The 24,299-nt window shown below is 52.7% G+C and overlaps 12 protein-coding genes across 12 annotated transcripts; 6 read left to right on the top strand and 6 right to left on the bottom strand.

Annotated features, from left to right (window-relative positions):
- Window positions 1-524: 524 nt before the first annotated feature.
- NUU61_005397 (putative histone h1.3.) lies at window positions 525-940 on the bottom strand (the record flags this gene model as incomplete). The annotated part of the gene is made up of 2 exons (XM_056655979.1): window positions 525-743; window positions 839-940. 2 exons carry the CDS (start codon window positions 938-940, stop codon window positions 525-527), a joined length of 321 nt encoding a protein of 106 aa, XP_056511592.1.
- Window positions 941-1,599: 659 nt separating this feature from the next.
- On the bottom strand, window positions 1,600-2,540 carry NUU61_005396 (uncharacterized protein; the record flags this gene model as incomplete). The annotated part of the gene is made up of 3 exons (XM_056655978.1): window positions 1,600-2,018; window positions 2,081-2,239; window positions 2,297-2,540. The coding sequence occupies 3 exons, from the start codon at window positions 2,538-2,540 to the stop codon at window positions 1,600-1,602; spliced, it is 822 nt and encodes a 273-aa protein (XP_056511591.1).
- Window positions 2,541-2,738: 198 nt separating this feature from the next.
- Window positions 2,739-3,929, top strand: NUU61_005395 (glutaminyl-peptide cyclotransferase family protein; the record flags this gene model as incomplete). Its single annotated transcript, XM_056655977.1, has 1 exon — window positions 2,739-3,929. The coding sequence occupies one exon, from the start codon at window positions 2,739-2,741 to the stop codon at window positions 3,927-3,929; it is 1,191 nt and encodes a 396-aa protein (XP_056511590.1).
- A 239-nt stretch (window positions 3,930-4,168) lies between these two features.
- NUU61_005394 (YeeE/YedE family protein) lies at window positions 4,169-5,221 on the bottom strand (the record flags this gene model as incomplete). Its single annotated transcript, XM_056655976.1, has 2 exons — window positions 4,169-4,873; window positions 4,934-5,221. The coding sequence occupies 2 exons, from the start codon at window positions 5,219-5,221 to the stop codon at window positions 4,169-4,171; spliced, it is 993 nt and encodes a 330-aa protein (XP_056511589.1).
- A 748-nt stretch (window positions 5,222-5,969) lies between these two features.
- NUU61_005393 (FAD-binding oxidoreductase) lies at window positions 5,970-7,463 on the top strand (the record flags this gene model as incomplete). The annotated part of the gene is made up of 3 exons (XM_056655975.1): window positions 5,970-6,228; window positions 6,286-6,423; window positions 6,460-7,463. The coding sequence occupies 3 exons, from the start codon at window positions 5,970-5,972 to the stop codon at window positions 7,461-7,463; spliced, it is 1,401 nt and encodes a 466-aa protein (XP_056511588.1).
- A 319-nt stretch (window positions 7,464-7,782) lies between these two features.
- On the top strand, window positions 7,783-9,251 carry NUU61_005392 (uncharacterized protein; the record flags this gene model as incomplete). Its single annotated transcript, XM_056655974.1, has 2 exons — window positions 7,783-8,565; window positions 8,631-9,251. 2 exons carry the CDS (start codon window positions 7,783-7,785, stop codon window positions 9,249-9,251), a joined length of 1,404 nt encoding a protein of 467 aa, XP_056511587.1.
- A 511-nt stretch (window positions 9,252-9,762) lies between these two features.
- NUU61_005391 (uncharacterized protein) lies at window positions 9,763-14,658 on the top strand (the record flags this gene model as incomplete). The annotated part of the gene is made up of 3 exons (XM_056655973.1): window positions 9,763-10,101; window positions 10,187-12,784; window positions 12,847-14,658. 3 exons carry the CDS (start codon window positions 9,763-9,765, stop codon window positions 14,656-14,658), a joined length of 4,749 nt encoding a protein of 1,582 aa, XP_056511586.1.
- Window positions 14,659-15,467: 809 nt separating this feature from the next.
- Window positions 15,468-17,625, top strand: NUU61_005390 (aspartate--tRNA ligase MSD1; the record flags this gene model as incomplete). Its single annotated transcript, XM_056655972.1, has 3 exons — window positions 15,468-15,669; window positions 15,731-16,449; window positions 16,507-17,625. 3 exons carry the CDS (start codon window positions 15,468-15,470, stop codon window positions 17,623-17,625), a joined length of 2,040 nt encoding a protein of 679 aa, XP_056511585.1.
- A 361-nt stretch (window positions 17,626-17,986) lies between these two features.
- cox10 (protoheme IX farnesyltransferase) lies at window positions 17,987-19,588 on the bottom strand (the record flags this gene model as incomplete). The annotated part of the gene is made up of 1 exon (XM_056655971.1): window positions 17,987-19,588. The coding sequence occupies one exon, from the start codon at window positions 19,586-19,588 to the stop codon at window positions 17,987-17,989; it is 1,602 nt and encodes a 533-aa protein (XP_056511584.1).
- A 140-nt stretch (window positions 19,589-19,728) lies between these two features.
- NUU61_005388 (putative monosaccharide-P-dolichol utilization protein) lies at window positions 19,729-20,685 on the top strand (the record flags this gene model as incomplete). The annotated part of the gene is made up of 2 exons (XM_056655970.1): window positions 19,729-20,355; window positions 20,422-20,685. The coding sequence occupies 2 exons, from the start codon at window positions 19,729-19,731 to the stop codon at window positions 20,683-20,685; spliced, it is 891 nt and encodes a 296-aa protein (XP_056511583.1).
- A 210-nt stretch (window positions 20,686-20,895) lies between these two features.
- Window positions 20,896-21,848, bottom strand: med8 (RNA polymerase II mediator complex subunit MED8; the record flags this gene model as incomplete). Its single annotated transcript, XM_056655969.1, has 2 exons — window positions 20,896-21,589; window positions 21,724-21,848. 2 exons carry the CDS (start codon window positions 21,846-21,848, stop codon window positions 20,896-20,898), a joined length of 819 nt encoding a protein of 272 aa, XP_056511582.1.
- Window positions 21,849-22,147: 299 nt separating this feature from the next.
- On the bottom strand, window positions 22,148-24,093 carry NUU61_005386 (uncharacterized protein; the record flags this gene model as incomplete). The annotated part of the gene is made up of 7 exons (XM_056655968.1): window positions 22,148-22,402; window positions 22,482-22,616; window positions 22,686-22,991; window positions 23,071-23,540; window positions 23,611-23,799; window positions 23,861-23,873; window positions 23,968-24,093. The coding sequence occupies 7 exons, from the start codon at window positions 24,091-24,093 to the stop codon at window positions 22,148-22,150; spliced, it is 1,494 nt and encodes a 497-aa protein (XP_056511581.1).
- Between the last annotated feature and the right edge of the window lie 206 nt (window positions 24,094-24,299).

The raw sequence follows: 24,299 nt of genomic DNA, 5'->3' as shown, positions 1-24,299 counted from the left end.
GTGGTGTGGATGAAGCAAGTATCTGCTAGGCACAAGTGCTGACGGAGATAAAGAAGAGATAGAGAGGTAGAGGGTAAGAAGTAAATCAGGAGAAAGACAGAAAGGAATAGAGTGACCTTGAGAGCATTGAGTACCAGAAAGCAAAGAGATAGAATATGAGCAGTAACTTCAGAGAAAATAAGTCTGTTCAAGGCAAGAGGTATGAAAGAAGATAAGTGAAATATCTAGAGGTAGAAAGATCTTATTCTTAATACCTACGACTGTTGGAATGCCTAAAATTTGCTTGTCTTTCTTACGAGAAGTTCCTTCATTACCTTGAATCATTCTACTGATGTGCGTTGATTTAGCTAGAAAAGGTTGTATGCCATTGACTGTGCTTTCTGGCCATGGCCTAGCAAGTATTCTCCTTGAAAACAAAGTCCATGTCCTTTTTCTCCAGGAATCAAAGATGCAAGTTCCTCACTCCGACCTCTCAATCCGATACTCCGCGTCCTGAATACACAAGGTGCATAGGAAAAGGGCAATCACTCGGTGGCAGGAGCATCCTTCTTGGACTCGGTTGACGTTCCACTCTGGGACTTCTTGGGGGTCACGGTGGCCTTGGCAGATGTGTCGATCTCCTTCCTGTCCTCAGTCTCATCACCGCCGTGCAGCCGCTGCAGCTTTCGCCGCGCGTTGCCGTGGAGGACACGGGCCGAATTCGCAGTGTATCCCATTTTGTGGGCAAGCTTGGCGAAGTCCACCTATAAATCATTTTGGGTATTAGTATTGTGAGAGATATAGTGGGAGGAAAGCGGGCGAGAATTGAAGCAGAGCTCGCTTGCTTAGAGCTTCGTACCTTGTCGCTCTCAGAGGTGCACGCGATGCCGAGCAGAAGGAGCTTGGCATCCTTCTGGGTGAGGCCCAGGAAGTCGTTCTTCTTGTCGGCAGGAGACGACATGGTCACGGGTCTGTTGAGATAATTCCATCCAAGGATTGAGTCTTAATAGTCTTAAAAAATGAACTGTGTGGATAGTGATTCAAGCACTTACCCGGAAGGTGACAGTATTGTAGGACAGAAAGAAAAGAGCAAGAGGTGGCTCGTGATAGGTAGCTCGATGAATGCAAAGCTCAGAGAGGTTCAAAGATGTGGGAGGGTAAGAAAACCAGACGGGGTCAAAGAAGAAGTAGACAAGTAGGGGAGTAGTGGAAGCAGAAGAGGAAGTGAATATTTAAAACCAAGGTGTGGTGAGAATATTCACTCGAGGGAGATATTCACTTCAGGGATCAAAATAGTAGCCTAGCGTATACCCAACGGAATCAAGGTTGAATAGAGTACGCTATTAGACGAATTTGGAAGATTAAGTCAAGCGAAAGAGAGCATAATCAATAGAACCAAGTACGGCTCGCATAATTGCTTCAGTTAGGATTCGCAATCATAGCTTCGCGTATATCAATGTAAGGTGTAGCGTGTTCATCTAGGATTTTCAGATAGAGAAGATAGAACAATAGAAGGATTAATAGTGTAGGTGTATTCCAGAAGTGATAGTAGAAATACAATCGTATAGTCATACAGTGAGCTGATCTGTACACATAGAATCAGAAGTGACAGACACACACTCAATAAGAGCGGCGAAGCCCATTTCTTTGTATCTGGGGGTAGATATGCTGCCAAAGCTCAGGGTAAAAGGCCGTCGACTGCCTCCCCGGACGGCTATGTGAGGAGGTGAAAAAATGAGCAGGGGCTTTGCCGCGGTACCATGGTCGGGGTGCAGGGTTTAAATTCGAGAAGCTGATCGGACGGTACTTCTGTCTCCCAGGAAGAATGTCCCCCATTCGCACAGCGGTCTGACGAGGAATGGTATTAAACCGTGTGGTTGTGATGTACAAGACAGCCGTCGGGGGCAGGTCTTTTGCATAATAGATAGCCGTCTCTCGAGTTTTCCGAGCAAAGGCAGGAAGTGCCAGATGAACAAAATTCACATATGGTGCAGCGGTATATGCAACAAAGACCATTGGCAGGGCACCACCCGCGACAACTAAACCACCATCAGTATTATTCCTCGGGCGCATGTGCCGTTTAGAATGGAGCAATGCTTACTAGCTGGCAGAGTATACCACGGATAGTCTGCTGAATAGCAAGCCGGAGCAATGATAAGACAGGCTGTGCCGAAGAGAATGAAAGTAGAAACCCGCAACATTCCAAGATAAATGGCTCGGCCGGTTCCTCCATAGTAGACCAAGATCCGTTCCGGGGGACCTGTAGCCCTATTTCAGCATGTATGTCCTTCATATTCCAGGGTGCTGTTCTTTATACCTTTTCGCATAACGGTCTTTGGGGGTGATTCCGGTTGTGGGGGATCTGGTCGCGATGTTTCCGACGGCGTTTCTGGCACCCGTGTGACCGTGCCTTTGGGCAAAGATCCGACAAAGTCATGCTTCTTGGATGGCATGGGCACTTGTGACTTGAACCGGGCCCATATTTGGTTGCGCAAGCCTCTTTGGGCACATTGAGGCAATGCTGTCCTCAACTGAGGGTGGAGGAGAATCTGTGGTCGCATCTTGCGTTGGGTTGTAAAGAAACGGAGGTTTGCGATGCCAAGCGCAATGCGAGCCCAAACCAAACGTCACCGCCTTGGCTGCCGCTTTGTTTGCTTCCTTTGAACACCCTTGTGTTTCTCTGCATCATTCCTGATCCCAATCTGTTCATCTGAAGGCGTCGATGGGATGAGAATATAGCACAGCTATATTGCAACGCCATGTCTCTGGCTAACCGTGGTCTTTGGGGCCATCTCTGGCTGTTATGGCTTGCCCTACTGATGCTCCTAGGGGAAGCATACGAGAGCATCTCCGACGATACCCTGAAAGCGCTGCCACGGCCGAACAAGGACTTCGATATCCACAAAGGTGCTCTCTTGTCCCCCATCCTCAGGCCTCGTGTTCCTGGCACCCCCGGGTCGACTGCTGTGCTCAACCATTTCGCCGACTTCTTTCGCACTACATTGCCAAAATGGAAGATCCAGTTTCAGAATTCCACTGCAACAACCCCGGTATCGAAGTGGAAGGAGGTTCCATTTGTCAACTTCATTGCCTCGCGTGATCCCCCTTGGGCTCATGTGGGTGATGTGAGTCGGTTGACCTTGGTCGCGCATTACGACAGCAAATTAGAACCGGAGGGATTAATTGGGGCAATTGATAGCGCGGCACCTTGTGCTATGCTAATGCATGCCATGCGTAGCATTGATGATGCTCTTGAGAAGAAATGGGCTGCCATGAAGAAGCAAGGTGTGGATACATCACTAGAGGAGCATCGAGGAATTCAAGTGGTCTTCCTGGATGGTGAGGAAGCCTTTGAGACATGGACCGATGAGGACTCCCTCTATGGGTCTCGATCTCTGGCTGCAGCGTGGGACAACGAGGCAAATCCAGCAATGTCCTCGTTCAAGACTCCGCTCTCGTCGATCTCCTTGTTCGTTCTGCTCGACCTGCTTGGTGCCAAAACGCCGGTCATCCAGTCGTATTACGAGACTACCCATTGGGCTTATCGAAACCTAGGATCCTTGGAGCGGCGCTTCCGGTCACTGAAGCAATTCAAATCCTCGTCGACCGAGCCGTGGCTGGTTGATACCTCCAAAAATGAACATGAGCTCAAACCCATGGGTGGGATCCAGGATGATCATCTCCCATTCCTCGCGCGGGGTGTGGAAATTCTTCACCTCATTGATTTCGCGCCGTTCAAAGGCTTCCCCGAAGTTTGGCATGTCATTGAGGATGATGGCGAGCATCTGGACCTGGATACTGTCGAGGACTGGAGCATGCTCATCACGGCTTTTGCCGCTGAATGGATGGAGCTGGAGGGTTATTTTGGCCACTCCGATCTCGCTCAGAAACGCGAGGACGAGGACACGGAGGAAGAGGCCATTCGCTTGAACAAAAAGACCGAGTTGTAAGCCCTCACCATTCATTTGCACTCTATTACTCTTGCGGTCTTCTTCTTTTTATCTTTGAGCATGCTATATACCCAATGCATCTTTATTTGAACAACCGTCCCATATATATTTCTAAACCACGCGGTCATACGTTACTTCTGGTCTTGTGCATGTGCTGATTGCCTCTTGAGAGCAGCTTTTGAATGATGTCTCGTGACAAGGACGCTGTCAATTCGGCCATACGCCGCTGCACTGAACCATTAAAACAGATTTCCCAGCATGTACCCGCCCATCGTCACAAGCCCCCACGCTGGCTCGAGGACTGTTCGCAAAATAGCTGGGCCGGGGCACACTCCTCTCAAACCCCAGGCCAGACCAAATGCCACGGCCCCGGCCATGAAGCGCCAGTCAATATCCGCTACGGTAGCTGTAGGGAGTCTCCATCCCTCGGCCAGGGTAGGTTTTGCACCCGGCTTCCCCTTTTCCACGAATTGGCCAGGCTTCTTAGTCAAAAACGTGATTAAGGATGGTCCAATCCCGAACACAATGATCAGCGCCAATGACGGGTCAAACCGAGACGGGTCGGTCAGAAAGGCGAAGAAGCGGAGAACCTTGGCCGGGTCGGCCATTCCCGAAATCAGAAGACCCATACCAAACTCCAGTCCTGCCAGAAAGGAGAACACAGTTCTTGCTTCCACTGATGGACGGAGGACTCGAGGGATGATCAGCATGTTGGTGATGCTTGAGATTACTGTTGCGGTGACCATGAAAACCAACTCCGATGAAGACGGATATACCGGCGTATAGCATGGTATCGCACCACACGAGGAGATATTGGATCCTCCTGCCGCAAAATTTGCGGTGAGCAAGGCGGTTGTGAAGAAAACCGCGGTTGAGATCAACGAGCGCGCCGAGAGCCGCGAAAGACCACACAGCATGTGTCCCGAGGTACAGCCGCGACCATTCTAAAAATTGGCCATCCGATCAGCTTGTTTTCATTCTCGCCGAAAACCAATCTTCCTCACCTTTGTTCCCCAGCCTAAGAGGCACCCGACTCCGAACGTTGAAGCCACGGAGGCCCAGGAATGCAGAGACGCCGGATAACTCGGGATCAGCGACGGTGCCAGGAGATACACCGGAGCCACGCTGGACACCAAGCCTGCAACAATTGGCACATTGTCACGACTTGGACCGAAGACACTGCCCGACAGGAGGGACGAGATGCCGAAGACGGCGCCGTTGTGGAGAAGGAGGCCGGACGAGCCTTGGAAGAGAAGGAGAGCGCCCAGCGACGTGTGAATTGGAGTGAACATGCTGCAGCTCGACTACACGCGTTGAGGTGAAGTTGGTCCAATTTGTTCTTGAGAGTTTCAGTCCCGAAATCCTTTTTCCCCTCTGATGTCATCCACGCCACATGGCGGGAGTTTATTGAATCGCGTCGAAGCGGACCGTTCACCGGTCTTTGGCGTAGGAGAATTGAGGTGATTGAGGAAGTAATTGTGAAACCCCAGCAAATTAGCAATAAAACGAAAAAGTTGGCACATTCTCGCGTGCTCTAGGGATATGGATAGAGATTGCCGGGTTCGGGGACCACCGTGGTCCCCGAACATCTTGTTGTTGGGGCTTCGGGCCGCATCCTTTGATAAATAGCACCTGTGATCGTCTCCTGGCGATGCCATTGCTCATATCGTTGTGAGACTCGTGGCTGCCATGCGTCTCTGCACGCCAGGCGTTACCCCATTTGTATAACGCGGTCGAGCCAATGGAACCCGAGGAACTATGAGATTGTTTTCCATGGCAAAGTGCGATCATCCAGTAGACTAGAATGTTCAAGGCATCATCTTTGGTCTTGATAGAAATCAGAGTTGACGGGCCTGAGATGCAAGGCTGCTCTGAATTCCAAGACAGGGAGGTGCCCTCTCTGTCTTTCTCTCTTTTGCTAACTACCACAACCATTCTCTCCGTTCTCATTGACCTGAGTTGAATCCCCAAGCTTCATTTGCTCAATTTAATTCCCTTCGTTGAGTTTTCCCCCTTGACACTCGGGGCTGCTCTCCCACCATGGGCCACGCACACAGCATCCCCGGGCACGACTGCTTTCTGGCAGCTGTCGGGAACAACACTAATTTGGTTGCTTTTCCCGGAGAGCCTTTCTTCCCATTGCGCAACCTGCCCCTGTACAACCTCAATCTTCCCGTGGCACCTGCTGTCATAACCTCTCCCAAGACAGCCGACCAGGTGTCCAAGATTGTGCGATGCGCTGATGCCAATGGGTACAAGGTGCAGGCATACAGTGGTGGCCACAGTTATGGGAACTATGGTACGTAATACTTTTGGTCTTATCTTGTCTTATGTCTGATGAAATCCCCGCTGTCAGGTCTTGGAGGAGCAGATAGCGCGATAGTCGTCGACTTGAAACACTTCCAGCAGTTCTCCATCGATAACACATCCCACATTGCCACAATCGGGGCCGGGACGCTCTTGGGAGATGTTCATCAGCGGCTTTATCAAGCAGGTGGGAGAGCAATGGCGCATGGCTCCTGTCCTTAAGTCGGCTCGGGAGGTCATTTCACGATTGGTGGTCTCGGCCCTATGTCCCGGAATTGGGGCACAGCACTCGACCATATCCAGGAGGTGGAGGTGGTCTTGGCCAATTCCAGCATTGTGAGAGCCTCGGACATGCAGAATCAAGACATCTTCTTTGCCGTGAAGGGTGCAGCAGCCAGCTTTGGCGTCGTAACCGAATTCAAGGTTCACACTCACCCTGCGCCGCAAGAGGCCTTTCAGTATTCATACAGCTTCAGCATTGGCACTGCTGCCAGCAGGGCACAAATTTTCAAGGACTGGCAGAGACTGATTACCCAAGAAAACCTCACTCGCAAATTCGCGAGTGAACTCGTGATCTTTGAAGGAGGCGTCATCATCTCTGGCACTTTCTTCGGCTCCCGAGTCGAGTTCAACACATTCCAACTAGAAAAGAAATTCCCACTCAGCAATTCCGGCACTGTGGCATATCTGACAAACTGGCTCGGTATGCTAAGTAGCCAGGCAGAGGATCTGATGCTGCGAATTGCGGGTAGTGTTTCGACCTCGTTCTATGCCAAGTCCATGTCGTTCACGCCCCAGTCTCTGATACCTGATGCTGGCCTAGAGGTCATGTTCCAGTACCTGGATACCACGCCCAAAGGCACCCTGGCATGGTTCGTGATCTTCGACCTAGAAGGTGGAGCAACAAACGATGTCCCAGTCAATGCCACAGCGTATGCCCACAGGGAAGCCATCATGTGGATGCAGTCGTATGCAATCAGCTTCTCCGAACCGGTGTCATCGACCACCAAAAGATTCCTCAATGATTTGCACGGCGTTCTTTCTGCTGCTCGTCCTGGGGCCGACTTACATTCCTATCCGGGGTATGTGGACCCGGACCTGGCTAATGCACAAAAGGCCTACTGGGGTCCTAACCTCGCCAGACTCCAAAGGATCAAAACAGATGTTGATCCGAAAGACGTCTTTCATAACCCACAGAGCGTGCAGGCTATTCCTAAAACGCCCTAGGTTGGTGCGATGTGGATGTCCTTGTGGGATCGGAAATGCTATAGAACGGGAAGTAGAACCGGCGGCAGCCACACTATCAATTTAGTATCCTTGAGCAAACCACATGCAATACATCGTCCTCTTTTACTCCAGCTGATTTCCATGCTATCGCAACCATCCGGTCTGTAAATCAATTCATCCACAAAGACAGATGACTAAGCACCAGCGCATGGATGCCAGTGGATCGACATCCATGGGTCATTGGGATCGCCTGGATTCAACGTTGGCTCTTTCACGACTTCTTGATTGCGAAGGTCCGTGGCGGTGTTCATTGCAGAGGATGAAGCGCACCCGGAACCCCGAGAGCAACGAGGAGCTTGATGAAACGAGAACCAAACAGTCCACATCCATTCTTTCCAGCTTAATTGCACCAGTCTCTCCTCCACGACGAAAATCCACATTCAATGGAAATAGAGAGCCCAATCGAGCGTTGCCATCAGGAGCAATAAACCTGGAGAACACACCGAGTCTTGCCGCCATCGAAGCTGGCCAGGTTGAAGTTACCGACCATCTGAGCATCGTCTCCACAAAACTCCGCCAGTACATGCGCTTCCATTCATATCCACAGCCAACGCCTCGAATCCCCATCGAGCAATGGGTGGAACTATATCGGCGCAATGAACATCCCGAGGGACGTCATTTCGTCATCCATCAGCATGACCACCCCCTGGCCGGCCCTCACTACGATCTCCGGTTGCAGTTCTCCGAGTCCAGCTCTGTGAGCTGGTCGGTCATGTATGGGCTTCCAGGGGACCCGAATAGTCACAAGCTCAACCGCAATGCTACCGAGACTCGGGTTCACTGTTTATGGGTAAGCAGAGTGTCGGGACATTCTTTTGTGTCAAATGTTTACGCCAACTACCAGAACCATCTCATTGAGACGGCTTCTTCCAAAACGGGAAGCATGATTATCTGGGATACGGGAGAATATGAGATTTTGCCGTATGAGCTTGACCAGTCTCTGCCGGAGACCGACGATTCTCGGTCAGAGGTATCTGATGAGCCTGCTTCACCGATTGAACAAATCTCGGACAGTGCGAGACTCCGGGAAGCCTTTCGAAATGTGCGTATATAACCAAGTCTTTTCGGGCTAGATGCCGTTTGAGCTCCACTGATCCTCCGTTTAAGCGCAAAATCCGACTCCGATTGCATGGGACGCGTCTGCCCCAGAATTATACGCTTGTTCTTCGCATGGATAAATCTATGGATTTTGCGAAGCCTCTGCGGGATGGTCCCAAACGGCGTAGGCGTCTGCGACCACAACAGACGGCAACACAGACACCGTCCACATCGGACTCGGAATCACCATCATTGTCTGATCAACCAGCTCTGCGGCCGTCTTTAAATCCAACAGAAGTCGACAAGTCGACTGCAGGACTGAAATCCGAGTCTGAGCAAGGTACTCATTCGGACGACATTGACCAGCAAATCCAAAAGAACAATGCTTACCCAGGTTCCTCGAATACAATCGGCTCCATCCATCAGCGACGATGGTATCTCAGCCTGGACCGGCTAAACTCGGGATTCGAGATGTCGAGTGACGCAAGAAATGACGGTCAGAGGTCGAAGAAGCGGTGGACACGAACATCCGACGGCGATCAGGGACTACTCGGGTTCAAACCGTTCCACGTTCTCGGACCCGAATCGGAGCGGAGCATAGTGACGGGACGCCGGGGCGTAGATGTTTTGAACGATGAGGGCGTTCGAGACTTTGTGCCTCGACGAGGGTGGAGGCCGGTCCTGCGTTAGAAGGAACCCGCATGACTCACGGGAATCGCACTTTCTTCCTTTTCAGTTGGGTGATTCAAGCGTTCACGTCGATCTATCTCTTGGATCCACCATTCAGATCGGCGTCCTACAGGAGCTCTCCACCGTTTATCCTACAGCCTTGCCCGCTTTTCCATGGGGTCTCTGTTGCGACATTCGCCGCCGGAGAGGTGAGTCATTCGGAGGGGTGTGAGATCTACCTAATTATGCACACTACGCGATGCGAGATACGAGGCATCTGAGTCACTGATTCCAGCAAGAAGCTTCCCCGCTCAAGTGGATGCTACCCTCCCAGCGCTAGAGAGGTACCTATTCGCTGACTGGTAATGGTCTTTTCTATCTCTTTTGAGTGATGCTCTTAGTAACTAGGGAAAAAGGATCCGCTATGACTGATGCCTACAATAAGACGTGATCATTATTATTCTTCACACCTTTTTCTTTTCCTTCTCCATTCCTCACCCTCTTGACATCCCTCAGGGTGAAGCGACAAGCTATGGGACCTCACTGGCAGGTTGCACCCTTAGCAACAGGCTCGCTGGCCCTGTTACTAGCCGCGATAAGTAGCATACCTGCTGCCAAAAGCATCGTCGGTCGAGTCGCGCGCAAAGCACCACCGGAAGATGAGCCGTTTTTAGCCAAGACGGTTTATCGCGACGAGGACGGCGAGGCGACCGAGGGATCTCTTCGCGCCTTTTCGGACAAATGGCAAAGGGTCGCTATCGCGGTGTTATCTATCGCTGGACTGTTATTGACGCTTGCCTTGGCTGTTGTCACAATCATCCACCACGGTGCTAATGACACTGGTTTAATATGGCTGCAATTCGGCGTCTGGGTATGTAGAAAAGGCTCCCTTTCTTTACATCTTAAAAGAGAAAAAGAAAAAAAATTAGCTGATGATCGACGGGGCTATTTTATAGAGTCTACTCTCGCTTCAGGCCGTCGCGTTCTTTGCTGAACCACGACCAACGACCCGCTTCGTGCTGGGCCATTTTGCATTCTGGGGTAGCGCCATTGCGATCACGCTTCCTTTTATTCAAGTACAGGCGGCATGGAATTCGCAAAGCACTCTTGTCCAAAACCAGACCTGGGTTGGCTTGACCATTTCGCAGGTTGTCAGTGCACTGCTACGCGGACTGTGTTGCGTGCTCCTGCCGCGCCGACCCCATGTATATCACGATGGCAAGGTCGTTGATAGCCAGTGGACAGTTTCCATCCTTGGCCGTCTCACATTCAGTTGGGCCAATGACCTACTGAACTACGTAGTCAAAAAACAGACAGTCGAACTTGATGATATTCCTAGCCTCGAGGCTTCCAAACGCACGGATCGTCTCCGCGAGAAGTTCGAACGGGTCAGAGGCTCTCGAAAGCTGTGGACAGCAATCTTCGTCGCCCATCGCGAATCCTTTATTTTCCAGGCCACTCTGACGCTGATTGTCTGCGTTTTGGGCTTCGGCCCGCAGGTAGCCTTGCTCAAGATTTTGAGTTCCTTGGAGGCCCGTGGGACCGATTCCTGGAATGCACTGCAGACTTGGGTTTGGGTGGCAGGCTTGGGAGGCATAATGTTGCTTGCTTCTAACATCGAGAGCTGGCTTTTCTGGGGAATGTATTCGAAACTCGGGATTCCCGTCTATGCGGAGCTATCGGCTGTGATCTTCGCGAAATCCATGCGCCGTAAGGACGCGAAATATGTCAAAAAGGCCAAGGACCCCAGTAGTCCCGATTCTGCAGCAAAAGCGCTCTTGGAGGATCAAGGCGACAACAAGCCTGAGGACGACGAGGAGGAGGCTTTGAAACAGAGTCGCCAGAGCACGATTAACCTGGCTGCGGTGGATGCGCGACGAATTGCAGACCTCGCAGCGAATTTCAATCTTTTCCCCATGGCAGGTGCCAGGGTCGTGATCGGCTGCGGCTTTCTGGTCAATGTTCTCGGATGGCGCAGTGCCCTCGCCGGCATGGCAGTGTCTGTTCTCGTGACGCCGTTGAATTACTATGTAGCGGGCAAGTTCGTCAAGTCCCAAGGCCGACTTATGAAATTCCGAGACCAGAAGATGGCCATCATCACCGAGGTGCTCCAGGGTATTCGGCAGGTCAAATTCTCTGCGCTGGAACAACAGTGGCAGGACCGCATTTCCGGGGTACGGGAGACCGAACTTGGTGCCCTGTGGGTCTTATTCCTTTATGATATCTGTCTGATCTCCATTTGGATCCTTGGCCCTGTTGGTCTGTCTGCAGTGGCATTGACGGTTTATGCCTTGATCCATGGCGGCTTGTCTGCCTCGGTGGCCTTCACAGCTATGGCGGTCTTTGGCTCGCTGGAAATGTCTCTCGCTATCTTGCCGGAACTTTTCTCATTTGCTTTGGAGGCTAAGGTCAGCGCAGAGCGCATTGACGAGTACTTGGCGTCGCCGGATAAGGTTGCCAACACCCTCCCTGCGGATCATATTGCGTTCGAGAACGCCTCTGTGACTTGGCCAGTGAACCGGTCGGAATATGTCGAGGTCGATGAAGACACTTTTATCCTACAGGATCTGAACCTGAGCTTTCCTCCCAAGGGCCTCAGTGTGATATCTGGCCGAACAGGTTCGGGCAAAAGCCTGCTTCTGGCGTCTGTCCTTGGTGAATGCGAAGTGTTGAGTGGGACTGTCAAGGTGCCTGTTCCACCTCCCATTAGTGATCGCTATGATCATCTGGCCACCAGCGCCAACTGGACCATTGACTCGGCCATTGCCTATGTTGCCCAGATCCCTTGGATTGAGAATGCTGCTATCAAGGATAACATCCTGTTCGGACTGCCCTACAACGCGGAGCGGTATAAGAAGGTCCTCTTTGCTTGTGCATTGGAAAAGGATCTTGAAATGCTGCCCGATGGCGAGCTGACTGACATCGGCGCCAATGGAGTCAATCTGAGTGGTGGCCAGCGATGGCGTATATCCTTTGCGCGTGCCTTGTACTCGAGGGCCGGCATCCTTGTCATGGATGACATATTTAGCGCCCTGGATGCTCACACAGGACGTCATGTCTACGAACATGCCCTGACTGGAGACCTTGGACAGAACCGAACCCGTGTCCTGGTCACCCATCATGTCGGACTCTGTCTTCCGCGTACAGACTACTCCGTGCTTCTGGGGAATGGTTGTGTCAAGTATGCGGGCACCATAGACGAGCTCATGAAGGCGAACCATCTGGAAGATATTCTTCAAGAGGAACATGCCACCGAGGAGACGGGTCAAGCTTCAGCTGATGGAGAGAGCAAAATTTTGAACGACGGAGAGAGTACCCTCCAAAAGGTCATCTCGAATACATCGCACCAGCGGCCCAACACGAGTCCGAATGAAAATGAAAACACGGAAAATGCTGGGTCGGCGCCCAAAAAGTTCGTCGAGGAGGAAAAGCGAGAGAAGGGCTCTATTCAGCTCTCAGTCTACACGGCTTACTTGTCAAAAGGCGGCCATTGGACCTTTTGGTTGGTTGGGATCCTGGTCTACCTTACATATTCAAGTCTTATGGTTGGACGTGTAAGTGCAAAACATTCATCTTGCAATTTAATTTCGCCATACTAACTTTCGCTTTCCAACAGGCTTGGTGGATCAATATCTGGACCAGCTCTGGGGCCAGCACTCAGCCGCATACCGAACAGTACCAGGCGCTGCTACAGCATCCGATGAAGCGATCTATGGCGCCCCCAGAAGACAACAAGCTCTTCATGTACATTGGAATCTACGTCGGTATCTCAGTCGCGGCATGTATTATTGGAACAGTGCGTTACTATTTAATTCTGTCTGCAGCAGTGCGGGCATCGAGGAACCTGTTCAAAAATTTGATGTATGCCGTCCTCCGCGCTCCACTCCGATGGCTTGACACCGTCCCATTGGGGCGAATTCTTAACCGGTTCACGGCCGATTTCCACACGACTGATGGCCGGATTGGGTATGACATTGGGTTCTTTGCTTCCAAAGTCCTCGAGCTTCTTGGAATCATGGTTGCTGGCATCATGGTCTCTCCAGTGGTTATTGCCATTGCAGTCGTAGTGCTCGCGATATGCACAAAGCTGTCTACATGGTATTTGGCGGGTGCCCGTGAGATCAAACGGCTCGAAAGCACGGCCAAAAGCCCCGTCTTCGAGCAGATTGGCTCGGGTCTCACTGGCTTGGTCACGATCCGCGCGTTCAGCAAGAGCGACACCTACATCGGGATCATCTATAACAAGATCAACCGACATGCCGAAGCTTGGTGGAATCTGGGGTTGTTCAACCGCTGGCTTGGGTTCCGCATGAATGTCATCGGCGCTGTTTTCTCGACTCTGACGGCCGCCCTGGTCGTCTACGCCCCGGGGATCACGGCTTCGCTCGCAGGTTTTGCTCTTAGTTTCGCTCTCCAGTACAACTCGGTGGTTGCGATTGCTCTGCGCCAGTACGCGGATATTGAACTGAACATGAACGCCATTGAACGCGTGCTTGAATACTCGAATATCGAAACCGAGAGTCAGAGCGGCACTGCAGCCCCAGCTGCCTGGCCTACAGAGGGTCGCTTGGAAGTCCAGGACCTGGTGGTTGGCTACGCTCCCGACCTTCCCCCCGTGCTGAACGGCCTCAGCTTCGCAGTCGAGAAGAACCAGCGAGTCGGCGTGGTGGGCCGTACAGGCGCCGGTAAATCGTCGCTGACTCTGGCCCTATTTCGGTTCCTCGAGGCCCGGGAGGGCCAGATCCTGATCGACGGGGTAGACGTATCCAAAATAAAACTCCATGACCTGCGCAGCCGACTCGCGATTATCCCGCAAGACCCCGTCCTCTTCTCCGGAACGGTGCGCTCGAACCTAGACTCGTTCAACCAATACAGCGACACCGAGCTCTACGATGCGCTCGCACGCGTGCACCTAATCCAAGATACAACCAACGACAACGACTCCGAAACCCTCACTTCGCAAGCGGCCACGCCGCGCATCCCCGGCGGCACAGGCGCCACGACGCCCGACACCGCAACGGCCAAAGCAAACACCAATGCCTTCACGTCCCTGGCCGCGCCCATCTCCGAGGGCGGGCTCAACCTCTCGCAGGGCCAGCGCCAGCTGCTGTGTCTGGCCCGCGCCATCGTCTCGCGGCCCAAGATGATGATCTTGGACGAGGCCACCTCCGCCGTCGACATGGAGACGGATGCTCTAATCCAGCAGTCCATCCGCGCTGAGTTCGGCCGCAATGCTAGCACCCTGCTGGTTATTGCGCACCGGCTTAGCACTATTGCGGACTTTGATCGTATCCTTGTTATGGATGCTGGCCGGGCTGCGGAGTTCGGGACGCCGAGGGAGTTGATGGGGATTGAGGGCGGCGTGTTTAGGAATCTGGTGGAGAACAGTGGGGAGAAGGAGGTGTTGCACAAGATGATTTTCGAATAATCAAAAGTGTTTATTGTTTTGTTCCGGGGTGTCTTATGGATGGATGGATGGAATTGCGGGTTGCAATTTTTATAGAATGCATTCATGTCAAGGGAAGTTTGTGACATAGATTGATTTGGAAAAAAAAGTTCATTTTGATGTACTGCATGGGAGTTATGCGGATATATAGCTTCAAGAGCACTATGTAAAATCAATTCAACAGCAAAGAAGCAGAGACATCTGTCATCAAAGCAATCCTCAATCAACAAGTACTGAAGAACTGAGAGCCCGCTTTTCCCAGGTCTCTTCTCCCAATGTCGAAAGAAAATATCAAGTCCACGGCTTCTTCAAGCCTGTGGACAACACCACCAAGTCTTAAAAGAAAAGAATCAGAGATGCCTTCATCGCGTCCGCAAAAAAAAACAAGGTTGGGTGTGCCGAACGCCTTTCTCACATTCCCGCCCTCCCGAGTCGTGCGGCCCTTGGGCTCTCCAAAGAAAGAGAGCCGCACGTATCAGGGAGAGGTGATGGTCTCGAATAATACACGCTAGGCTTTCATCATCTGGTAGACTGTTAGTATGAGTTCACATATAGAATACTAAGGGTCTGGCGATGTAGGACTCACTTGTATAAAACTTGGAAGGATGAAGAAAAAAGAAAAGAAGGGAAAGAGAAGCTAAGAAAAGTGTTGATTTTCATGGCGGTCACGGACCCGCACTAGGGCGGTGTGATTGTGCCGGTTTTATGTTTTCTTTTGCTCGGAGCTCTTGATACCTATCGTTTTCTCTCTTTCTCTCTTTATTATCATTGTGAAGCCATTGACTCGCAATATGTTGGCTGGCGCTCAAATTCGCGCGTTGCGGCTGCGCTCGAGTTATATCGAGATCTCGAATATTCTTCGTGGAAGATCTGCTTGGCCGACTCCTCGCCATGGCCATCTCCGTACGCCGCGGTTGTTCCATACCCGGATCTGTCTACTCGAGCAGACTCCCAGGGAGCTTCCTAGCTTCCTAGAAACATATAAGAAGGCCGGTAAGTGAGAATAGTATTGCGACATGCCGATTTGCCCCATGGCTGATTCAATTCCATGTAGTGGATTTCCCACCGGCCACTCATGACTTCGAGTCTTTCCTCTCGCAGGCCGAGCCCAACACCGAAGTCGTGCTGCACGGCTACCTCGGCCACCGAGCAGATCTCTCCAAGAAGCTATCCTTTGTGCGCCTGACAGACCCTACCATGCAACATAGCCTGCAAGTAATCGCCTTCGCCAAGAACGATGCTTTCGACAAATTGAAGACCCTCAACGCCCACAGCCCCGTCGCAGTGCGCGGAACAGTGCAACGGAAAAAGGGAAAAGGCACGGACCCATCAGATATACCTGCACAAGATGCGTGGGAGCTCGCGCTCCAGGAAATCTACCCTCTGAACGACTTCCCCAAGGAGATTATCATGACTACCGAGACTGTGTTCCCTCCCGAGCAACGGTACCTGCAACTTCGTTCTGATACGGAACTGCGCGAGGCGCTCCGGTTCCGGGCCCGTGTGCATAATCTTTGCAAACAGGAGCTAGAGGAACAGTGTCAGCCACCGTTCGTGGAGATTGAGACTCCGTTGTTGTTCAAGTCGACGCCGGAGGGCGCGCGCGAGTTCCTTGTGCCTACGCGGCGTCCGGGCCTAGCCTATGCCTTGCCTCAGAGCCCGCAGCAATATAAACAGATTTTGATGGCGAGTGGTGTGCCGAGGTACTTTCAGTTTGCGCGCTGTTTCCGCGATGAGGATCTTCGGGCGGATCGGCAACCGGAATTCACGCAGGTATGAATGGTATTATTTGAAATAGACCATCATTTCATACTAATTCAACCCCTCCAGCTCGATTTGGAGATGTCATTTGCCACAGGCGACGATGTGATGCGCACCGTTGAAAGGGTCATCCGCCGGCTCTGGTCTTCATTGATGAAAGACCCTGCCCCCGATGGCCCATTCCGCAAAGTATCCTACCAGGACGTCATGGCCAAGTACGGTTCAGACAAGCCAGACACACGATACGGAATGGAGATCATCCGGCTTGAGCATGCACTACCGGTCGACCTCGTCAGCAAGATCTCTCCACTGCTGGACCCTATCGTGGAGGCCTTCAAGGTGGAAGGCAATGACAATGATCCCGCGGAAACCACCAAATTTATCACGCAATTCCTAGACTCCCCCGCCGGTGCCCCATTCAACAACAACCCCGACGGCGGGCCCGGCGTCTTCGTATACAACGGCAAGCAGCCGCTCTGCGGACTACAGCCATTCGGCTTCGAAGTCGCCGAGCAAGTCGAGGACCTCTTGGAACCAGACCACGGCGACCTAATCATCCTCCAAGCACGTCCGCGCGCACCGTTTTCCGGCGGTTCCACACCCATCGGAGACCTGCGCCGCTCCCTCCACAGCGCCGCCGTCGCCAGCGGATTCAAGCCCGCGCCCTCGGGCTTCGACTTTCTCTGGGTCGTCGACTTCCCACTCTTCTCTCCCTCGTCAGACTCTGAACCCGGCCAAGGCGGCACCGCCGGCATCTCATCAACACATCACCCATTCACAGCCCCCAAGTCCGCCGCCGAAGTCGACCGCCTCCTCACCGACCCCACGCAGGCCGTCGCCGACCACTACGACCTGGTGGTCAACGGCGTCGAGCTCGGCGGCGGTAGTCGGCGTATCCACAACGCCGCCGTCCAGGAGTTTATCCTGCGCGAGATCCTGCAAATGCCGGCCGAGCGACTTGCGAACTTTGCTCATCTTGTTGATGCTCTCCGTGCTGGATGTCCGCCGCATGCCGGGTTGGCGCTTGGGTTTGATCGTCTTGTTGCTGTTATGCTTGGTAAGGAGTCCGTGCGCGATGTCATTGCCTTCCCCAAGACGGGGAAGGGTGGTGATGATGCTATGGTTCGCGCCCCGAGTCCTATTACCGAGGAGGCGTTGCAGACTTATCACCTGCGGTTGAGGGAGTAGCCATCTTTGGTTGTACTTGCGTTGGATTTACTCGGGATCTGAACTTGTATAAACACTCTAGAACCTGTTTCTGGGCAAGCACCCTCACTGTACAATACAATGATACCCACACTCTCAGCTTCTATAGCACGGAAGTAAAGAACTCTTACACAAACTTAAGTCAGAAAATATGATGTCTGTATGATTTCATATGGATTGTTATACAAGAAACAGAAAACGCCCTAACCAAACCGCTGTATAAGACAAGACCAGAGAAGTCAAAATGGGGATCAGATAGAATGACAAGCTTCCAGTTGCCAGACGAAGTGCAGGCAGAATGTATATGGTTGCTCTTTGTCCACATGCCAGAAATCCCAGTCTATCATGTGGATAAGACAGAACGATTTGACGCGGGAGGAACCGATGCGCCGGCTTTAGTGTTCCCAAGACGCTCGGGCTCGGCCTCAATGCTGTCCTTCTCGTCCTCATAGTACAGATACTCTTCATCGTCTTCCTCCGGCTGTCCAAAGAGATTGCGCCAGACGCCATCCCAGAGACCCTTCTTGGTCACGAGGCCGCCGACCAGGAGAATGGGGAGCTGCCAGATACTGGCCCAGAAGAGGCCGCGCGCCGTACCGTGGGCACCCTGTTGTTGCCAGAAGCGGTAGGCTTCGCGAACGAGCCAGCCATTGGCGACAGTGCTGCCGACCAAGAACCCGTGGCCGACGACGCCGACCCACCAGAGACCAATAGAGATAGGGAACATCAGGACGGAATAGCGCAAGGCGACGCGCGCATTGTGTGCCGGGTTCACCCAGCACAGCATCCTGTAGCCGGCGGCCTTGTAATCCTCCCGGATGATGTGGGAGAGCGCGTTAAAGTGCGGGAATTGCCAGGCGAACAATACACCTCCCAACAGCCAGCCTCCAATGCTGTCCTCGCTAAAGAGCATATCGCGCCAGGTGTCGTGGCCCGTCGTTGCCGTCTGGCCCGCTGCCGCGACCCAGCCCATCAACGGGGGGATGCCACCAACCACGGCGCCAACCCAGGTGTTGATGACGTGGATGCGTTTCAGCGGCGTGTATACGAAGGCATACAAGACGATATTTGCAGCAGATAGTGCGGTGGTGGTTGGGTTGGTTCCGATGTAGAGCAGTGAGAGACCGGCCGTCGCAGTGCCAATGGCGAAAAGCAGCGCCCCGCGGCGCGAGACCAGCCCGCGAACCAAGGGACGGTTGCGCGTACGGGCCATCAGCGCATCGTATTGCGGCTCGAACATCATGTTCAGCGTATTGGCACTACAACAGGATAGAAATGTGCCCGTGGTCAAGTATATGAAAGTGAGGGTCGAGGTCGAAAGAGTCGGCAGCGGGGTCATGGCCGGATCGAGGGTGAGGAGATTCGAGATCGGGTACATCCCATATGCAGATGTGGTGGTAAGGAGAATCAGGAAAGAAAGTCGGGGTTTTGTGAGGGCGAGAAAGGCCGCGAGCTTGCGGCGGAGGGAGGTAGTGGGGAGGGCGGATGAGAACTTGGACAATTGTGCCGATGCATCGAGTGGGATTGCTTGCTCCGTTTGGCCGGTCTCGGAATCCTTAAGACGTTTCCTCCGTCGGTGCGGTAATTCGTGTATGGTTTGTTCTGTCGTAATTGGCCTCGTTGACACCGTCTCTGTCGAATTGGTGTGTGTCGGGGTTTCGCTTGCGGCCGGAGAATTGGGTGAGGTCGAATTATGGGAGGGATTGGCGGATTCAAAGGAAGAGAGCAAGCCGCCCTTAGCCTCTGAACCATCGTACAATCGATTGGCAGAGAAATAAGTACGGCGGAATGCCGAAGAGGCCTGGTCATCCGCGATGCCCGATCGCCTGTGCGAGGACGAGAGGAACCCGCGGACAGACAATGGCCTTGCCCTGAATGAGAATCGCGAGCACAGAAGTGCTTCTCGAGGCACCCCCGGCCTCACGGCTGACCGGAGGGGGATCATAGCGGGCATGGAAAAGAAGAAAATGAAAGAGAGCGAGAAGTTGGAGCCGAGTCTTTCCCCGGCGCACGGACCATGCGTGGAATGTCAACACCTCAGACAGTTCGCTCTCCCAGCATCTTCAGCACCCTCCCTCGACAACCATGGATGCCCTTCAGAAGACCGTGCTGGATCCTCTCCGGCCGCACCTCCAGCCCATCGTGTCCGCTATCCCCGAACCCGTCCATGATGCCGTCATCTCCCTGATCGGATCACCCTGCCACAGCGCGCTGCTCCTCGATCTCGATGTCACCAAGGACCCTGCCTGCACGTCGCTCGCCATCTCCAAGGCGCTCGGTCTGGCCATTGTGGGCGCCAGTGCGGTGGTTAAGGTTCCGCAGATCTTGAAGCTGATCAGCTCTCGCTCGTCGGCGGGCGTGTCCTTCGTCTCGTACGCCCTGGAAACCGCCAGTCTGCTTATCACCCTGTCGTACGGCGTGCGCAACCAGTTCCCCTTCAGCACCTACGGCGAGTCCGCCCTTATTGCTGTCCAGGATGTCGCGGTTGGCGTCCTCGTCCTGACCTTTGCTGGCCGGTCTGCTGCGGCGGCTACCTTTGTCGCCGTCGTCGCGGCGAGCGTGTACGCGCTGCTGTTCGACCAGACATTGGTGGATGCGCAGACAATGGCGTATCTGCAGGCTGGTGCTGGAGCTTTGGGAATTGCCAGCAAGGCCCCTCAAATTTATACCATCTGGCGCGAAGGAGGAACTGGTCAATTGAGCGCGTTCGCGGTATGTTCTTTTATGTTTTTCAAGTGGTTTCAATGCACATACTGACAGTGATTCTCTTGTGTTTAGGTCTTCAACTATCTTGCCGGGTCTCTGTCCCGTATCTTTACCACTTTGCAAGAGGTTGACGACAAGCTCATCCTGTACGGATTCATCGCTGGTTTCAGTCTCAACGTCATCCTGGCCTCTCAGATGCTGTACTACTGGAACAGCCCGCCACCCAAAAAAGAGACGACCCGCGCGAAGCCCGTGGAGAAGGCCCCTGTGGCCGAAAGCTCGGGAGTTTCGCCCAAGCCGGGCACGAAGACTCCCACCACACGACGTCGGGGTTAGAAAAAACAAAGCCTAAGGAATTGGTCTCTTTCTTTTTTTTGGTTTCAAACATGTTTTAATCATAATCATTTCATCTTTTGGAATTCATGCAATTGACTCGAGAGTCAAATTGGACTATATCTGTGTTCGTAGATGTGCTGTCGATCAACATGATCCGTAGCATAGTGTTGTCGCAAAATCTCGGAGGTGTATATGTAGCTGGTGGGCAAGCTATGGCATGCGGCCGGTGGTCATATACCTCAAGATCTCATCCAGTGGCACAAAAGGCTCCACAGCGTGCGGATGATGAACGGTAATATCGAACTCGAAGCCAGCACCACCCCCAGACTTGCGATGCACACCCACGATGTCCATTTCCTCTTTCCCTCCTTCCCCCCCCTCTTCTCCTTCTTCCTCTTCCTCTCCTTCTTCTTCTTCATCGCCCTCTTCCTCATCGTCATCCTCAAATTGCCTGCGCAGGCCCGTCACAACATTCTGCACGCCGGCCTCGCGCTCCTCCAACGTAAAATTCCCACCCCAATTCCGCCGCCGCGCTTCCTGGTTGGCCTCTAGCGGCGCCCATTCCCACAGTTCGGCGAGCTGCGATCCGCTAAGCGGTGGGTGGGCCGGTGCAGCCTCGATGCTGGAATTGGGGTTCGGGTCTGAGAGGGTGTCTGGTGGTGCTGTTGCGGGGGAATTTTCGGACTCGGTCCCCGCGGCTCGGCCGCGCGCAACCCAGTCTTCGACGCGGGGATCGAGTTTTGTGCGGAGGAGCTGTTCAAGGGTATTGGCTTGGGTGCGGCCTGGGTATTCGGGGCCTGGGTAGGCGACCAGGGCGGAGAGGAGGTCGCCCTGATCGGAGAGTTGTTCGGAGACGCTGAGGAGGTTGTTGGAAATGATGCTGGCTTGGGATTGGAGGGAGGACCTGCAGGAATCAAGTCAGTTGTTTGTTAAATAATTGGACAATCAAAGACGAAATGAAGTTCTCGAAGCTCTAAGATCAGGTTGCAGGTGTGGGTGCAGGTTGTCGTTGCATTTCTTCGGCATCAGAGTGCTTACCAGGGGGGTAGAGGGTCGCTTTGGTTCAGGCTGCTGATGAGGGAGCCCAGAGAGCGGGTGAGCTGCACCAAACGCTGCCGCGATTGCTCGAGGACTTTGATCTGGTCTGGGTTGAGGGAGGACATGGTGGACCGGACGAGGAAGATGGGAGAGGTGAAGAGGGAAGATTGTCGCACTCCCCGGATAAGATAAAGAGCTCCACGTCGAGATCTACAAGATCTCACGGAATTGTTGATATTTCTTCACGACGTTCGCCCTGGTTTCGATCTTAAAATTTTCGGTCGTAACTCGGTGGATTCCTCCCTCTCATATATATTATGTGCTCCGGACTTGGGGCCTATATCCCTATATCTCACACGACCACACAGGATATACATCAAACGCCATATCTGCAAAACAATCAACCAATGTCTCCTTGCCAGACTCAAATATTCTTCGCATTAGCTTCTTCATCAGGATCTCTCGACGGCCGACAACGGTCAATAAGACCCTGTCCCAGCGCCCTAGTGTCCCGGATCCACTCGCGGACATCAAAGCCCGACATGTAAATAAGGAAGCCAAAGGTCGTGATGGGGATGGCGCAGACAAAAAAGATCCAAATCTTAGGGTGAGTCGTAAACTCGATGGCTTTGGTGGTATCGTTCTTTTCGAGGTTAAAGAAATTCATGCCGAAGAAGCCCTATTGCATAACAAACGCAGGAAAACGTTGGTTAGTTGCGCAGTAATTCTCTCACAGTTTGCCAAAACCAAGTTCTCACCGAGATGAAAGTGCCCGGTAAGAACAGCAGCGTTAAGGCTGACACGGTATCTGCCAGGACTTTACCCTCGCCTCGCGTCTGATTCAGGATCTGTCTGGAGGTGGCGCTTTCGGCGACAGCCAGGAAGTTGGAGGTCTGCGAGCGGTGGGTTAGTTTTATACTTCGGTAGGGCTCGGTCCTCGCTGGCTTGCGTCTAATACTTACACACTTGATCTCGTTGTTCATTCGATCCACAAAGGCCTTGGCACGGAAATTCAAGTTGGAGATGATATTCTCGCGGAACAGCAGCGCTTTGATCACCTGTTCGGAGGCGATTGAAGGCATGGATGAAAGCCACCGCGTATGGTCTCGCACGATGGCCTCCATGGCGTTAGTAGATGCATCCATGGTTTCGGAGATGTGAATCACATGGCGCGAGAGTTCATGCAGCTGCGCATATCGCTTCCGTAGATCATGAAATGCATCGTCTCCTTCGTCTGCCGAGGCGCCGACTTCACCATTTCCACGAGTCTGGACGAGGTTAGCTTCAAAAAACAAGACAAGGCAGTGATGATTTTCAAGTGCCCGAGTGACAAATGGCAAGTCAGACCTTTTCAATGAATCGAACCGGGTCCCGAAATGTCCACAAATCTTCCTCGAACCGGTTCATGACAAATGTAAGAACAGACTGAAGAACCCAGAACGGGTCCTCTCGCCAGCCCGTTAGATTGGCGCTATCTAAAATGCACCGCAGCCGGTTTCTGCCGGCTGTGTCGAGGTCGAAGCAGAGAAGCAAGACGGTCTCGTCTGCAGACTCGGCCTGGGACTTGGTGTGAGGAGATCGCCACAGTGTACAGAATCCCATATAGTTCCATTCGTAATCAGCCACAAAAGTCTGCCTGTCATGTAGATTATGTCTGGCTGCTGCCGGGCTTGCGGCTGGGATCTCCATGTCTGTTCTTTGCGTGGACCGTTTGCCATGCTTGGGGTCTTTCACAGATCTAGCCGGTCCCCTCGATGTGCTCTCATGCACTTCCTGAAACTCTTTGACTTTCTTAGATAGAAACCGAGAGTAGGTCCCTTTTGTTGCCGCGGAAGTTTAGTGACTCTCTTTCCTTTGATCATGATCTTTAGATTAGTATGAACTCACCAAAGCTCTTTTCCGTTGTACTCGGCGATGGGTTCTGAGCGCTGCCAAACATGCCGTTGGCATTCCAGCCGAGTCTCTCAAAGAAGAACTCGGGAATGCAGAATTTCTCTGCTAAGGTTTTGCGCAAGACTTCCTGGCCATCGACTGCCAGGTATTGTTCGACTTTGGGCATGAATCTTGGTTCGTCAACTTGGTCCAGACAATGAATATGCTGTTTTATTTCGTGGATATATCAAGAAGTCCGCCTTACAGTACATGAATTCCTGGATTGTGGTAAAACTAGTCACATTCCGTCAGTACGCCTCGTTCGATCTGGGTTTGTGTTGACTTTATATCAACACTAAGAAGTATACATACGTCCTCGTTCAAGAACGCGGTCTGATCAAGCGCGCGGACCGGCGCCTGTCCTTCACTAGACGGCAATGGTTCGGCATCTCCAGAGTAGATCCACTGCCAGTAGTTGATTGCGGGTTGGTGGGCCATTATTAGCCAAGGCGAGCGCGGGCTAATTCAAGCTGCTCCACAGGAGACCCGAAGAAACCGCCGAGGAAAGGAGAGGAAATGAGAGATAGAGAAAGATAAGAGAAAGCTTCAATTCTTTCGATGTTGACCTTTTGAGCGGGGGAGAGGTGTCTGTTTTCATTTCCAGCCCCTGTTCCCTCAGCTGAGATGGATCGACTCTTTGGGTG

The sequence above is a fragment of the Penicillium alfredii genome, assembly GCF_028826965.1.
Source record: "Penicillium alfredii strain IBT 34128 chromosome Unknown utg000007l_segment0_segment0, whole genome shotgun sequence".
In the NCBI taxonomy this organism is placed as follows: Eukaryota; Fungi; Ascomycota; class Eurotiomycetes; order Eurotiales; family Aspergillaceae; genus Penicillium; species Penicillium alfredii.
The sequence above is the reverse complement of the archived record's forward strand: the minus strand, read 5'-3'. Positions and strand labels throughout refer to the sequence as shown.